This window comes from Podarcis bocagei, assembly GCF_964188305.1.
Source record: "Podarcis bocagei genome assembly, chromosome: 10".
Lineage (NCBI taxonomy): Eukaryota > Metazoa > Chordata > Lepidosauria > Squamata > Lacertidae > Podarcis > Podarcis bocagei.
In genome coordinates, this window is record NC_138135.1 from 34,482,624 (window position 1) to 34,498,657 (window position 16,034).

At 45.0% G+C, this 16,034-nt stretch overlaps 1 protein-coding gene and 1 long non-coding RNA gene across 3 annotated transcripts in view; one reads left to right on the forward strand and one right to left on the reverse strand.

Annotated features, from left to right (window-relative positions):
* Positions 1-16,034, forward strand: part of TEF (TEF transcription factor, PAR bZIP family member) — a 27,504-nt gene continuing 11,470 nt past the window's right edge. The window contains exons 1-2 of one of the 2 annotated variants that reach the window (XM_081211927.1): positions 1-220; positions 14,208-14,534. In XM_081211927.1, the coding sequence (XP_081068053.1) occupies positions 118-220; positions 14,208-14,534 (430 nt within the window). In that variant the 5' untranslated portion in view covers positions 1-117. Of the gene's footprint in view, positions 221-11,032; positions 11,330-14,207; positions 14,535-16,034 lie in introns of those variants that run through there. The other variant, XM_081211926.1, reaches the window with a different exon arrangement.
* LOC308596732 lies at positions 4,955-8,181 on the reverse strand. Its single transcript, XR_014012685.1, has 2 exons — positions 7,479-8,181; positions 4,955-5,526 (listed from the first exon to the last, which is right to left on the reverse strand). It is a non-coding gene; the product is annotated as an uncharacterized lncRNA (long non-coding RNA).

The window sequence follows — 16,034 nt, forward strand, 5'->3', positions numbered from 1 at the left end:
GCTCCGGGCTTCTCTTGTGACTTCTGCTGAAAGCCCGTTCTCTGCGCTCAGACACGCGGCCGGCCCTTCTCTTGGGAAGAAGAAACGGGATCGTCCTTCCCCAGCCCAAGGCGGGAAATGTCCAGCTGCAGCAGACTCGGAGCCCCTCCTGCCATGGATTTTCCTGAAGTGCTGAAGTCTCTTCTGGAGTACTCGGTGCCCTGGACGGGATCTCTGAAAGGTAGGGTGTGCTCCTTTTGCCCCCAAGCCAGATTGGGAGAGGGAGGGGTGGCGGCATACAATATATTGGCTTTGGCTCTTCTTTAATTCGACCTAAGCCACAAGCATCGGGAAAGTCGAGAGGAGCCACACGTGCTGAGAGCCACACTTTTCTGATGCTGCTAGATTAGGTGTGGGTCGGGGAGGGGGCGGCCGGAGACTTCGGAAGAAGCTGTCAGATACGTGTGGATGGTCCGGTTTGATCTCTCAGCTCAAGCAACTACTGCTGCTGCTGGAGCCGTTCTACTTGGGCATCAAAAACTCCCAGGATTTCCATACCTTTTAATTCCGCGAGCTCAGCTCCGGCGGATCATGACCACAAGAACTATATGACTTTCAGAAGACATCTGAAAACAGCCCTGTTTAGGGAAGCTTTTAATGTTTGATGTTTTATCGTGTTTTTAATATTCTGTTGGGAGCCGCCCGGAGTGGCTGGGGAAACCCCGCCAGATGGGCGGGGTATAAATAATAAATTGCTACTACTACTACAACAACGTCAAAGGGCTTCCAATGAGAGCAAGTCGACGATCCCACAGGTTTAAATCAGTGTCACGTCGTTTTATGGCGCTGTTTCTGAGGCATAAGTTGCTGCTTCTCCCTCCACCTCCCAAATGAAATCGAGCCATCCGGGAGTAGGATGCTTTAACAAGTGCTCCGATGGGCTTTGGGATCCGTTGGCTGATGCTTTCTCTTTCCCGTTATGTAGGCGTTTGTTTGGGGGTTGTTGTTTTTAAGTCGCTCACTGCATTTCTGGCTATTGGCCAGGAACTCATCTAAATGCTGTGGTGCGTATTTTAGATATGGTCCTGGTTACTATAACACAAGCTGGTGGTCGTTTCAGGGTCCCAAACATGTGCAATAAGGCAGATTTTTGTGGGGCAATGTAGTGAGTTGATGCAGTGGGGAAAGCCTGCTTAAAGAAATTGCCTGCTATGTGAACTGACTGCGGCAACAGGAGAGAGATGATGGCCAAAGTTTAGTTGGAATGTTGTGCCATGATGAAAATGGGAGTAAAGGAGAATACATGTTTCTCATTTTTTAGGTCCCTCTAGCATCTTCCTTTTGTCATTGTCTTGTTCGTCCTCTACTTCTTCCTTTCAGAAACCTTTGCAACAAACCACTGGTATAAAAACGGAGCCAGATGTCTGTTCTGTGACATCCGCCCCCCAGAACTATTTGATATTACTGTAAAAGATCATTGGAAACAGGAGGTCCAATTTAGCTCCGGCAAAATACAGTGGTGCCTCGCAAGACGAAAAGAATCTGTTCTGTGATTCTCTTCGTCTAGCGGTTTTTTCCTCTTGCGAAGCAAGCCCATTGACGGATTAGCGGATTAGCGCTATTAGCACTATTAGCGGCTTATCAGATCAGCTGATAAGCGGCTTAGCGGCTTAGAAAAGGGGGAGGGAAAAAACCCCGCAGGAACTCGCAAGACATTTTCATCTTGCGAAGCAAGCCCATAGGAGATTCGTTTTGCGAAGCACCTCCAAAACGGAAAACTCTTTCGTCTAGCGAGTTTTCCGTCTTGCGAGGCATTCGTCTTGCGGGGCACCACTGTAATTAGAACTGCACCCAAGAGGAAAAATTATGCAGACCAGACAGTTAATCCAGAATCAAATAGTATGTAATTGTTCTGATAGGTGGTTGTTTTGACAGTTTATATGCCACCTAATTATAAATGTATCCAAATGGTTTACATCAAGTTCAACAAATAACAATACAGATTAAATCAGTTAAAAACTATTAAATCAGAAATTACTTAAAATATCTACTGGAATAAAGAAAAGGCTTCGGGTTCAACAGGGAGTGGGGGGATGCTGGATATTAGTTAGGAGAGAGTTCCACAAAATTGGGTCCACAATTCTGAATGCACAGCTCCTGATGGATATGAATTGTGCTTCCAAGACATTCTGTACCAAAGGACTGAAACTACCTAGCAGATTTTAGATAAACAACATGTGAAGAACAGAGGCGCGCAACGTGCAGTCTTCCAGATGTTGTGATACCACTCCAACTCCCATCAGCCCCAACCAGGATGGTTGATGGGCAGGGATGCTGGCAGCTGCAGCCCAGTAACATTTGGAGGTTACAGGTTGTCTGTCTCTGGTTTTGTATGAACATACAAAGGAAACCAAACAGATCTTTGAGGGTGATGATTTACTTTTCACTGGATGTGGTTTATCTTGGCTACTCAGAAGCTGAATTCTTAGATTATGCTATCTTTGAAACGTTGTCAAGGGAACCTCCCTCTCCCTTAAGCAAACAACTTTCCATTTTTACTTGCTATGTTCTTTGTAACTTAAATAAAGCAAATGCACATGAACACACACAGAAAGAGAGGTTGCTACTCATTCCTCTAAAACAGGAGTGGGTATCTTTGCTCCCGCCCAATGGCCTCCTTCACCTTGGATCACCTTTCTGGGGTTCACAAGCTAGCAGTGGGTGTGGCCATCCACACACACTCACACATTCTTGGAACGTACAAGTTCACAGTATCCTTCTTCGGTTGATCCATGTGGTTCAGCTATGAAGGGGGCTTTCACCACTCTCCGCACATCACATGATTAAGTTGATGAACAGGGAGGGACCACCCCAGTGAGGGTGCTTAGCTCTACCTGCCTCAGTCCTGCCTGTTTTATTTTATTTTATCTGCTGCTACCCAAATCAGTGTGATCTTGCAGAATTTTTGTAGAGGAGGGCTAGATTTATTTATTTAGTTATTTATATTTTTTAATTTATAGACCACCCCTCATCATAAGATTTCAGGGCAGAACCCAGACTTACATTGTATTCTATTATGTTTTGCTGTACCTGCCTATTTTGTTGTTCACTGTCTTTTTAAAAAAATAATGTTTTTCATTTATTCTTTATGGTACAGAAGATACATTTTGAGAAAACGACTGTTACAACAGTAAACAACAAATAACTTGTCATGATAAAATTACAGGCTTTTGTCATGCTGTGTAATAAAGTTTCATTTGATTACTCTAAAAGATCACATCACATTTTCCCGTGAGTGTTGGCTGGATTTCTGCCAGTCTGAAGTATTTATGTATTCAATAAACATTTGCCAAAAATTATAAAGGAAACAGGGGCTGTGCTTGCCCTTTGCTGCTCTGACCTGACATGTTAGTTCATCTGCCAATGCTATTGACCGTACTTTGTTATACCAAGAATCAATGTTCAGCCCAGTGCCAGTTTTCCAACATCTGGCTATCTCCATACAGGCACCAGTCAATAGAAAGCAAAGAGGTCATCATTTGCTGTACACTGCATTGATATTTTAGAAGATGGAGCCAGCTATACATATTTTAGTATACAGTATAAATGAGAACTGATTTTCCAATGGCCTGAATGGCTCCATATTTCCCCCTCAGACCCAATCATCCTGTTATTTGTCTTCCTTTTAAATCAGCATTGATCTTTCCCATATCTAATATAAAATAAAATTTTCTCAGACATTTAATTGTGGGCCAGTTATGAGTCTCACTGAATTCTCTGCTTTTTTTCTTTTATTGCCTATGGCTAGTACCAAAAAGGGACTGAGTCTGAAGTTGTTAGACTTTAAGCAAACCAAGAAGGTGCAGCTGGTAGTCTAGGGTGCAGCATTTAGTCTGCTTGGCAGTCAGAACAACTAATTCCAAAAGAACTGTAAGTAAAAAAGCGTAGTCCAGCAAATCTGCAAAATCAGTTCCTATGCATTATGTTCCTAAATAATAGCTCACATAGATCCTAAATAATGTATGTGAAACTCCACTATGTGCCACACCATGGGCCAGTAGTATGTCACAATATGGATACTAGTTCAGAATATCAACCCTATGGATGTTTCTGCTATGCCAGAAGGCGACTCTTTCATTTGGTGAACTGAAGCCTGATTTAAATAAGTTGCCAGGCAAGAACGACCCTGTGAAGCGTCTCATACACCTGGTGTCTTTTTAAAACTAGGTTGGTCTGCCTTGAGGTACAGTGATAGCATGCCAGTGAGTGGACACCTCACTGGAGCACACTAGTATTGCATGCATAGAGGCTGAGGGGGTGGTTAAAACGAGAGGTTGGATATGTGGAATGCCAGCTGCACAGGTAAATTCCTCTTGCTCTGGGCGTAAAGGTACTATTTTTGGTTTGTGTGCATTGTGGGCCTTCTCAGTAGTTGCACCTCCCTTATGGAATGCCTTCCCATCAGATGTCAAGGGAATAAACATCTATCTGAATTTTAGAAGACACCTGAAGGCAGCTGCTACAGAGAGGTTTTTAATGTTTCAGTTTTTTTGTGTTTTAATATTTTGTTGGAAATTACTCAGAGTGGCTGGGGCAACCCAGTCAGATGGGCGGCATATAAATACAAGAACAACAACAATTATTACTGACTTCTATTGGATAAATATATATATATTTACTGTTCAAAGATTAAAGTAAACTTTGTAGATAGATTAAGGTCTTGACAAATTGCCCAGGGGGCAATGTTAGAGAGAAGCTTCAGTCTTGTAAGTACTGTAAAGTTTGGCTAAATTCAGTTTTATTTGGGGCAGCTTCTATATGCATTTGCATGTTCTCTGTTAATAATAATATGATTTGTTTGGACCAGGCTTGCCCAAAATGAGGTCCATGATTACAGCTCCTTCAGTGTGAACTCACTTGGAATATTTGTGCAGGGTTAATACACAGATTGGAAGCTGAACTGAGCACTGAATACTTGCTGGAGAAGCACGCTTTGCTCTTGATTATAATCACACTGATACTGAGTTTAGGAAATTAAGAAAGCTAATTTTATTAAAGGGAAAACATACCTGATAGGAAATATCCTTTCTTCTATCTAACTAAGATGGAGATACAAAGAACCATGCCTGCTCTTTGTTCTCAGCAGGAGAGACATACAAAGATGTCTCTTCTCCAAAGGTGAAGAAGAAAATGAGGAAAGCAAGCCTGAGAGTATCAGTCTAACACCTGATGGAAGGTCAGCACAGTTAAAAGAACAGCTCTATGAAGTTTGGAGGTTCCTCTCTCTATATTTTCTCCTATGAAGACCCACTAGTCTTCCATACAAGCTGAGTTTCATCCTAAAACTTCCCACACGATTGAACACTTTTTGTCTGTCAGCCCATTCCCATTCTCTTTGTGACAACAGCTTTGATCTCCACAGCCCCCTCAATAATGGGGTTGGGAGAATGTTGCTTGTCCTTTTCCTGGATTCAGAGGAACATCCTGTGCAAGTGGTACTTGTTTTTCTTTCCAAGATGTTGCAGTTAGCCTCCCATTCAAGGATCACTAGAAAACACGAAGACCAACAAAATACACATTAGAAGCAGGAAAGTGGCTAGAAAGGAATAAGGGAGAGAAAGGTGCACTAAGGGAGGAAAATGAGAATGAATTCAGCAGAGAAGGTGAATGAATTATTTCCATCTATTTTCATGGTAAGGGGACGCGGGTGGCGCTGTGGGTAAAACCTCAGCGCCTAGGACTTGCCGATCGCATGGTCGGCAGTTCGAATCCCCGCGGTGGGGTGCGCTCCCGTCATTCGGTCCCAGCGCCTAACAACCTAGCAGTTCGAAAGCACCTCCGGGTGCAAGTAGATAAATAGGGACCGCTTACCAGCGGGAAGGTAAACGGCGTTCCGTTTGCTGCGCTGGCTCGCCAGATGCAGCTTGTCACGCTGGCCACGTGACCCGGAAGTGTCTCCGGACAGCGCTGGCTCCTGGCCTATAGAGTGAGATGAGCGCACAACCCTAGAGTCTGGCAAGACTGGCCCAAACGTGCAGGGGTACCTTTACCTTATTTTCATGGTGGAAGATGTAGGGCAGATCTGATCACCTGAACCAACTATAGCAGGATGAGAGTCTGAGGAACTGAAGCAAATAGTACTAAAAAGAAATGAAGTTCTAGGCCATAGGGACAATTTAAAATTCACAAATTGCCAGGGGCAGATGGTATCCACCTGAGAGTTCTTTAAAAACTCAAATATGAATTGCTGATCTTCTAGCAAAAACATATACTTTGCTCCTAACATCAGCCTCCATACCTGAGGACTGAAAAGTGGGCAATGTGACACAATTTTTAAAAATGGGAACCAAGGGGATTCTGGTAATCACAAGATAGCTAGCTTAACATCTGTTTGGAGAAAGCTTTATTAAAGCTAAAATTACCAAGCATATGGAAGAACAGTTCTTGCTGAAGCAGAGGCGGCGTGGCTTCTGCAAGGGTAAGAAGTCCTGTCTCATTAAGGAGTATGACGAAACATATAGAGATGATCCAATCAGCATTATATACTTAGACCAGTGGTTCTCAAAGGCTGTGATGTGCCACACTGGTGTGGCAGGAGAGGATGGCAATATGGCAGGAAGATTCAAGGATAATCAGTATTTTATTTAGGAAATTATTCGTGTTCTTAGCTGCATTGTTTTATACTTTCTGGATGTCCCATGATCATATTATAAACTAGTTGTGTTCTATGTCATAAATCAAGCACTGCCATGAGGTGTCTCTCCCCATGTATTTCTTACACACACAAAAATCGGTGGTGAGAACAAATTTTTATTCTGAAAGTATGGCCCAGAGAAAAAAGTTTCAGAACCACTGTGCTATGGAATTCATTCCCACGAGATGTGATGACTTGAGTGACTTTAAAGGAGAATAATGGCTAGTGGTCTGGATGTCTATGTTCTTCTACCTTTGCTGAGGTGGCCGATCTAGCACCACCTTTCTCACTTCTGAAGATAAGGGAGCTCAGAAGAGCATCTGAGGAAGACCTTAATATCTGGGCAGGTTCATGCAGTCCTTCTGGTATCCCAGTGCTAAGCTGTTTAAGGGCTATAAACATAAAAGCCATGTGCTTGGCAATTGTTAACTAGTTCAGTTGTTTTGAGACTGCTGGGATGTGATCCATTCAACCAGCCAATTACGAATCTTGATGTAGTATTTTGTACTAACTTAAGTTTCTAAGTATTCGGCAAAGGCAGAACCACATATAGTGCATTACAGTAGTCAAACCTGGATGCTTCCATAACATAACTATGGCTAGAAGTCATTTGGGTCTCTAAATATAAGACCAAATCTATCGGCACTGCAGATTTTAGTCTGAGTACAACCCTGCCAAGAAAAGAACACCATATAAGCTAGATGAACTGCCTACCAACAGAAACTGCACCTGAGTTTCAGTTTATTAGCCTTTATCCAGTCCATGGCTATCTCCAAATACCAGCTTACCGCTTTTGCAGCCTCACCTGATCTCTGATGAAAACGATAAACTGATCTGGGTGTCGTCTGCAGAGTGATGACGCACCTTGTCGCAAATCTCCAGATGACATGTGCCCTGGTTATGATGTTGTCCTTGTGCACTAGAATATGCTAGGTGCTGATGTTGTGTAGAAATCTTATTACCACTAATCCTATTAGTCTGAACTCCAGATTTCATGTTGAGGGATAATTCCTCTCCCAACCGTTTTATAAACAGTTGAAAACAGCAAGCCTTCAGTGGGATTTCAATGTCACCAGTCCCAGCAAGGATGATGTCCAGCTGGACCTTCCAGATAGAATGCAGAAGTGGCTGATGGTGGAACAGATCACTGGAGGAAACTGATGCAGGAGAAAATCATGGTCTAACTTTAGGGACCATGGTTTCTTTCATAGCATTGTACCTTAGGACATGGATTCTCAAGCTTTCTACTCCCAGGCCTTACTTGAGATGGCTGAAAATCACTGAGGCCCACAAACTACAACATGGTGATGCAGGAGCCAAGCAAAATCCAAAATAGTGGCAGGTGTAGGTAAAGTTTGGCATAATCAACTGGCAATTACTATTACTTTCTACTGATATCTAATCCATTTTTTGAAATTACTAAATTCTTTGCCTTCGCTTTTTCCTTGTGGCAAGGAGTTCCACAATTCAGCTTTCCTCAAGCTAAGTAAGGACAGTTGCCATGGATATATTGTACTCTGTTCTATTGTTTCTGAAAAGTCTCCAGGAAGCGAGTAGGGACACTTATGACTGCAATTCTATACTCACTTTGGAGTAAATTCCACTGACCTCAGTCAGACTTACTTCTGAATAGGCATAGTCTTTCACTGTAAATTATTTTTAAAACATTTTTTTCTGCCAAACAGCACTTAAACTGATTTACAGAAAGCAAATAATACAAACTAACAATAAATATACCTTCCAGTAGCACCTTAAAGACCAACTAAGTTAGTTCTTGGTATGAGCTTTCGTGTGCATGCACACTTCTTCAGATACACTTCTTCAGGTATCTGAAGAAGTGTGCATGCACACGAAAGCTCATACCAAGAACTAACTTAGTTGGTCTTTAAGGTGCTACTGGAAGGAATTTTTTTATTTTGACTATGGCAGACCAACACGGCTACCTATCTGTAAATAAATATACCGTAATACATACACATAAAGCAAATGCATATATAAAACACTAGGTACACACTAATAGCCACATAGTAGTTCTGAACCCAAAAGTTTGATGAAGAGAGGTTTGCTGTAAAACCTCAGGTGATTTGGCCTGTCACATCTTTTTGGCAGGAAAGTGCCATAACACTTAATGCCACTAGTGGGACCTAAATTCAAGACCTTAATTCCCAAAGGGATGGACACAAAGGAAGGCATTCCCAGCTCTAGAAATTCAGGTTCGCAGACTTTTAGGCATGGTCTGAGATGAATTTTACAAGCACATTTGATTCTAGTGTGTCTTCCAAGATTCTAGTACAGTTCAGAACTTCTAGATTATATTAATTTGTTTATTCCAACAATGGGTGAATTAAATCTTTCATTCACGATTCATTCTTATGTGAACTGAATTGTAATTATAAGAATTGTTTATTGTTTTCAACTGTCAATATGTCCCTATTATTGCTTACTTTGGCTCTAGTGAACTCCTACCCAGTGGAGGCTGGGGTCCACTGGGATTTGCAGGGTGGAAGGCAAGGAGGCCAACAGTATATAGAGCCAGAAACTTTGGCAGGCAGAAGCAGAGCCAGTAATAGGTGAAGGCAACTAATACTGGTTTCTGTCTGCAACCTCCTCCCTGCTAAATTCTACACAGGCAACGGGACTAAGGAGCAGAAGTCTGACAAGCACTGCCACCCCCTGGCCTGGTTGTAAATGGACTAACCTCCAATGTTCCCACCACTTGTGTTTAAAGCCAGGTGCATATAAAAGGTAAAGGTAACCCCTGAAAATTAAGTCCAGTCGCGAACGACTCTGGGGTTACGGTATTCATCTCGCTTTACAGGCCGAGGGAACTGGCGTTTGTCCACAGACAGTTTTTCCAGGTCATGTGGCCAGTAGTGGCGTAGCGTGGGGGGTGCAGGGGGGGCCGGCCGCACCGGGCGCAACATCTGGGGGTTAGGGGGCGCAAATCCACGGGTTAGGGGGCGCAAATTACTTGCCTTGCCCTGGGTGCTGACAACCCACGCTACGCCACTGGTGGCCAGCATGACTAAGCCGCTTCTGGTGAAACAAGAGCAGCGCATGGAAATGCCATTTACCTTCCCGCTGGAGCGGTACCTATTTATCTACTTGCACTTTTATGTGCTTTCGAACTGCTAGGTTGGCAGGAGCTGGGACTGAGCAACGGGACCTCACCCCGTTGCGGGGATTCAAACCGGCCACCTTCCGTTTGGCAAGCCCTAGGCTCAGTGGTTTAGACCAGTGCCACCTGTGCATATGGCATTACCTAAATCCAGTCTGTTGAGAAATACTCCTGTTTGATACGCTTTCCTTCCTTGAACAGGAGTTCAGAGAATTCCAGGGACAAAGAAAATTACGTAATGTGCATTGGGTGTAGACACTCTGGCCCCGTCTCTAATGTGTGCAGCGAACACCACTTGAAACACAGTGGGGAGAGAAACGACCCTTTTGCCTTTTTAAGCCATGGGGGGCATACTTACCCTATTTTAAAAGGTTTTATTTAAATGGATTTCTGTATCGCTGTCATTTTACAAAATATTGCAAGCTCTTTTGCAGGTAACTGCCTCAAAAAGTGGGGAATAAATTATTTAAATATGACAGAAACTTCCCATTGACAACCTTCCTTGGATGGCTATCTGCCATGGATGCTTTAGCTGAGATGCTTGCATTGCACGGGGTTGGACTAGATGACCCTCGAGGTCCCTTCCAACTTTACGATTCTCTGACGATGGGTGGATGCTATTTTTAAACGTGGTTCAGAGGCGTATGGGTAGGTGAAATGGTAGGTGAAATAACAAACTGTGCGTGTTCGTGTTTTCCTGCAGAGGGTGTGAGGGGCTCCCTTTTGGAAGCCTCGTTGTTGCTGCTGTTCCTCCTGTGAATGCGCTTGCTGGCCTCCAATTCCGCGAGCTTTCTGACCTCTAAAGACGCCAAGCTCCTCTTTCCGGGGCTGCCCCGCTGGGCCCCCTCCGTCGTCCCGGCACCTCTTTGGTCCCCTCACCTTCCACTCCCCCTCCTTCCCACGCAGGTGAAAAGGGCTCCGCCGCCTCCCTCTGCTGGTTACCCTGGCACGCACCCTTCGCTTCAAGGCTCACTTAAGGTCAGAGCCGCGGGTGCGCGTCGCGCGCAAAGCAATAGGGCGTCTCGGCGGCATACCCGCCAGCGCGTAGGGCGGAGCCCCCATGCTAATGAGAAACTCACCCCTCAGCTGCACGTGCCTGGCGGCCAGCCCCGCCTTCCCGGAGACCCTAGCCAATCGCAGGGCGCAGAACGTGAGGGTGGCGACGCTGGGCTCATGAATAGTTAAAGCGCCTCGGGGGCCCCCGGAGAAGCCGCCGTCCGGAGCGGCGCACGCGCAGGCGTCGGCGTCGAGTGGTGGCGGGTCGGCCCCTCCCTCTCGCTTCGCGGGTGCCCCCTCAGCTGGCCTCGTTCGCCGCCGCTCGCCCCTCTCAGGGCCTTCACGAGGAGGGTGGGGGTGTCTCGGAAGCCGCCGCCGCTCGCCGCCCGCTTGGTTATACAGTAGTATGTCCAGCCGTGCCGCGCACCAGGAAGCGGCGGCGGGGACCGCGGGAGCCGCGCAGCAGGAGCGGGGCCTGGCGGGCGCCTTCCCCTTGGTGCTGAAGAAGCTGATGGAAAACCCGCCGCGGGACACGCGCCTCGGTGAGGGCGGCGGCGGGAGCGCGGGGGGGCTCCGGGGAGGGCGGCCGCTGCGGAGCGAGCCGGAGGGTTGGAGGGGAACGGCGCGCGCAGAGTCGCATCCATTTTGCGGCGCTCTGGCGCCCCGGTTTGTCCTTCGCCTGCCATGATCCGGGCGGCTTGTTTACGCGCCTGAGATGAGCAGCACCAGCCCCTCCTGCACGCTTACGAGGGAGCAAGCCTCGCCGTGCAAACGTGCCTCGGGTGGCACCGCAAGGGGTCGTGGCGGAGGAGGCAAAACAACGGCTCCTTCCGCAGCGTTGAGGGGCCGATTTGATCTCCCGTTTCCCCATAACCACAGCGGCAGCGTGGCTGCCAAAACTACACACGGAAAGGCCAGGCGCTCTCTTCGCTGCGCCGCCCTTCCAGATCCAGAGAAACGATCTGGAGACAACAGATGGGGATTTCATCAGGGCTTCAAGCGAATACTCTTTGCAAATATTCAAGGTTGAGTTGCGTGGGGGGAAGTGAGGGGGAGGCATTTGCCCTGGTTGTTTTGATGCTTCGTGGTATTCCAGAGATGGAGGTGCTCCTGATTAACGTAAGCATGCATACGTGTTCTGGAGCCGCCCTTCCCAAGTGACACACCTGCATGCACATTTCTCCATCGACATTCCAAGATGGATGTGAATGTAAATCTCGTTTTATAGATGTGGCAAGGATGGCTGACCTGCATTTGTCTCTTGCAATTCACCTGGTTCCACAACACCTGTCTGAATCTGGATGGATGGTAGATTTTTACTCATGGTAGATAAGAAGAAAATCTATAATGGACAGTTTGCTAACCTCAGTAGTAAATGTTAGCCTTCCTCCAGTTTTGGATGTTTACAGGAGCCTTGTTTTTATTTTCTCAAAGCTCCCTGGTTTCTAGTCTAGGTGATAAAATTCCTTCCCTGTGCGGAAGGTCTGGAGTGCTGTAGATCTGACACTCAAAATAATGGACACCCAAAAGTATGTGATCTTGTGTATTGGGTGAAGCATGCAGTGTGGCTTGGTTTAAAATTTTATGGGAAGGTAGTTCTTTTATTACTTGAAATACTTAATGCAAAGTAGATGCTCCAGCATTGTACCTGCTGCAGCCCTTTCCTAATTCTTGCCATTTGTTTTCTACTACTGTAATAAAACTTTTTACATCTACATATGTTTTCAGAAGTCAACTGATTTTCCTAAGTTTTTTCTTTTCTTTTTTAATCATTTCAGTTAACGCAAAGGAGAAAAACATAAAAACAAGTATCATGCATACATACTGTTACAGACTAAATATGGTAGCATAAGTAGCTGACAACATTTGAGCAGAATTATTAAAATTCTACTTTATGCAAACCCTCTTCTACCCTTTCACCACCACTTCAGCCAGCCAAACAAGCTTTTTTTAATAGGTTGTCCAGAGAGGGCCATTATTTTGCAAATGGGTTGTTTCAGATCTAATGTTTGTGTGTGCACAGTTGCTATATAAGAGTCCACACACTGGGTTTTTTCAGTCATCATATTAATTATTGTTGCACGTCTTGATGTCCACACCAGTGGGGAAAGTTTGGCAAAAAATATCCTGGGTTAGTTTGAGAATGACTGTATTATATATCCTAGAGCTGTCTTCCAGGTTTTCACAATTTCCTGTATGGCCACCACTAATAAAAAAATGATAAGATCCATGTACAGAGCCTCTCTCCATGTCACTAAACATTGACAAATGTTTCTCCCCCTTTCATTGTTTTCGGACTGCAATTCTATATATTGAAAGTAGGTCCCATTTAACACATTGAGGCTTATTTCTGAGTAAGCATGCAAACAATTGCACTGTCAAAGAAACACGTTAAAATGCTTTGCCATATGTTGATCACATATAAACTTCTAAAATGTAACATGGCAGTAGTAGCTGGGAGGTTAGAATGTTTATCTTCATGTGATTTACTAACACTATGTGGACATGTCTTGCCTTTTAGGACAGGTACACTTTTACAGCTTATCTGCCACATCCCCACTGGTGACTGGATGTAAACATATAAAAGGGAAATGTATGTCTCCAAACATGCAGTGGATATGAGTCAGCCAGTTGTGGCTTCTTAGTGCATGTTTGCCATAGCATCAAAGACAGGCAAAGTAAACACTCACTTTGGTGAAACTATAGTACACTACTTAGAATCCAGGGTTTTAACGGACTTGCTGTGAGTTGAGGGGCTAGAGTTTGGCTGTGAACATAGATGTTTATAGTTATCAGGGACGCGGACTTAGAAAAAATATTGGGGGGGCCCGGGAAAGCTCATGAATAATAAATAAGCTCATGAATATGCAAATAAAGTGGCTCCGGCCCTAAATAGGGCAAGCCACGCCCCCCCAGCCAGCCGATTGGCTGGCTGGGAGGTGTGGCCAGTCGGGATTCCCCTGTTCTCGCGGGATTTCCGGCCGGGGCTCTCCGATTAGGGCGCGCGGCTGGCTGGCTGGCGAAGGAGGAGGCGGGGGACGGCGGCGGCGCTCTGCTGGAAGGGCGCCCGCCTGAGATTATTGGGGGGGCTGAGCCCCCCCAAAAATTTTTTTGAGGGGGCTCGAGCCCCCTCAAGCCCCATGGAGTCGGCGCCTATGATAGTTATGTGCTGAGTGTGCACACCAACGTTCATTCTAATAGCTTAGTCTCAAAGTCCAGTGTTGCATTTTGTGCATAATTGCTACCCCCATTTGAAAAGGGATGTTTCTAATCTTAAATGGTTCTGTTCTGGCACCTAGCATGTGCCTTCTGATAAGTGTATTGGACCATGGTATTGTTGAGTAATTGAGTGGTGTATATGTTTGAACCATGATTATAATTCTCCATAAGATTAAAACCATCGCTTCATTTTACATTTAGATAAAGAGAAGAAGGAAAAACTTGAGGAAGATGAAGCGGCAGCTGCTAGTACAATGGCAGTCTCTGCCTCCCTCATGCCTCCCATCTGGGACAAAACAATTCCTTATGATGGGGAGTCTTTCCACCTGGAGTACATGGATCTGGATGAGTTCCTGTTGGAGAATGGAATCCCTTCCAGTCCTACTCACCTGGATCTGAACCAGAACCCACTGCTGCCTGTGGCTGAGCTGGAAGGAAAAGAACCTGCCAGTGTTTCTGCTGCTACCACCCCACTCTCATCATCTTCCACAGTGGTTTTCCAGCCATCAGAAACTACCACAAGTGCAGGTATGTGTAATGATGCCAATCTGAATATTTCCTAATCTCAAAATCAATATAATATATTTGCCTGTTGTGCTTTAATGCTTTTTCATTTAAAGTGGAGATGGATGGTTAAAACAGCTGTAGCAAGTCAGCTTAAACTTGTCTGTGTAACTTGCATTGCTTCTGCACTATAGCTCATTATCACTGCTAGTGCATTGCTTTTACACTACATCAACTACAGAGGCCCTGCCCAAGTGACTTTTTGGTCCGTCCCCCCCCCCCCCCATGAATGAAAGTAACGTTAGAACTAGACCTCCACTGCATTAATTGTGTTTCTGGAACCTTTGCACAGAGACATACCCTAACGTTGGGATAGTAGTGTAAGTCTGTTCTAAGCTTCAAGTGAGCTGTACTTTCAGATAGAGCATGCTCTTTTACAAAGCCTATGTGTGTTTGTGTTTCTTAACACAACAGGTAGCTTAATAAATGGTTGCTGGGAGATGTATGTGAAATATGGAACTATTATCTGAAAATCTGCAGAGTCCCAGTCGTGATTGCTACACCCAAACATCTTCTGACCAGTAGACCTATCTTTTCACAAGTCCGAGTTCTCCTCTTCGTAGATTACCAGCCAGACAGCGAAGAATAGCAAAATGTTATCCTTCACATGACGAAACAGAGCACATTAATACCCTGCATGTCTGGATATCTGCTTTGGCAGACGTGATGTTGAGGGGAATTGTTTTTCTTGAAAGCATGAATTTGTTAGCTGTTTTCATATGCAATTAATCTTATTTGACAGATGAACAAGAGATATATATATATAGTCATCTGTCAAATAACAGGATTGTCTTTATACTCTTCTTGTAGGTATTACTGCATACAAGCTGGTACACAGTTTGTGGTAGTTAACACAAGAAGACTGCAGATGCTGGCTTCTGGGAATGACCCCATCTATCCCGGATTCAGAACAAATTCTTAATGGATTGTTAATAGGATGTTAGTTGGGATTAATAGCCTCCTCAGCACTCACTCACAGGCACACTCATACCTGTCTTTTGCTGGGGCAGTCCTGTGGCTTGACATTAAAAGAAGGAATGTACTTTTTTGTTTTGCTGCCACCTTTCAATTTGCTGCTGTCCAGGTTTCCTTGCATATCTTAGGTGTATTTCTGAAATACCATGGATTGATGTGGTTATTTTTTTGGTGAGTTAAATTAGCTAGGTGACCTGTTAACTGACCTTAAATTGATTGTATCCCAGCTCCTGCTGCAAGTATCAGGGTGTTTTGGTGGGATGAAATGGGTGCACTAACTCCTGTCACAACAGCACAGCCTTAAGGCTGCTTTATAGTGATTTTATCCCTGTGGTCTTTTAATTACCCTCCTGTAACTAAGGTCAAAGGTATGTAACTAAAATCACACATTCTTCCCTTGCCTTCTTCCTTCCTCTCCCATGGGTGTCGCCTTTGTGTCTAGATTTAGACCAGAAGTCCCTTGGGGTGAGGAGATGTCATACCCTCCTT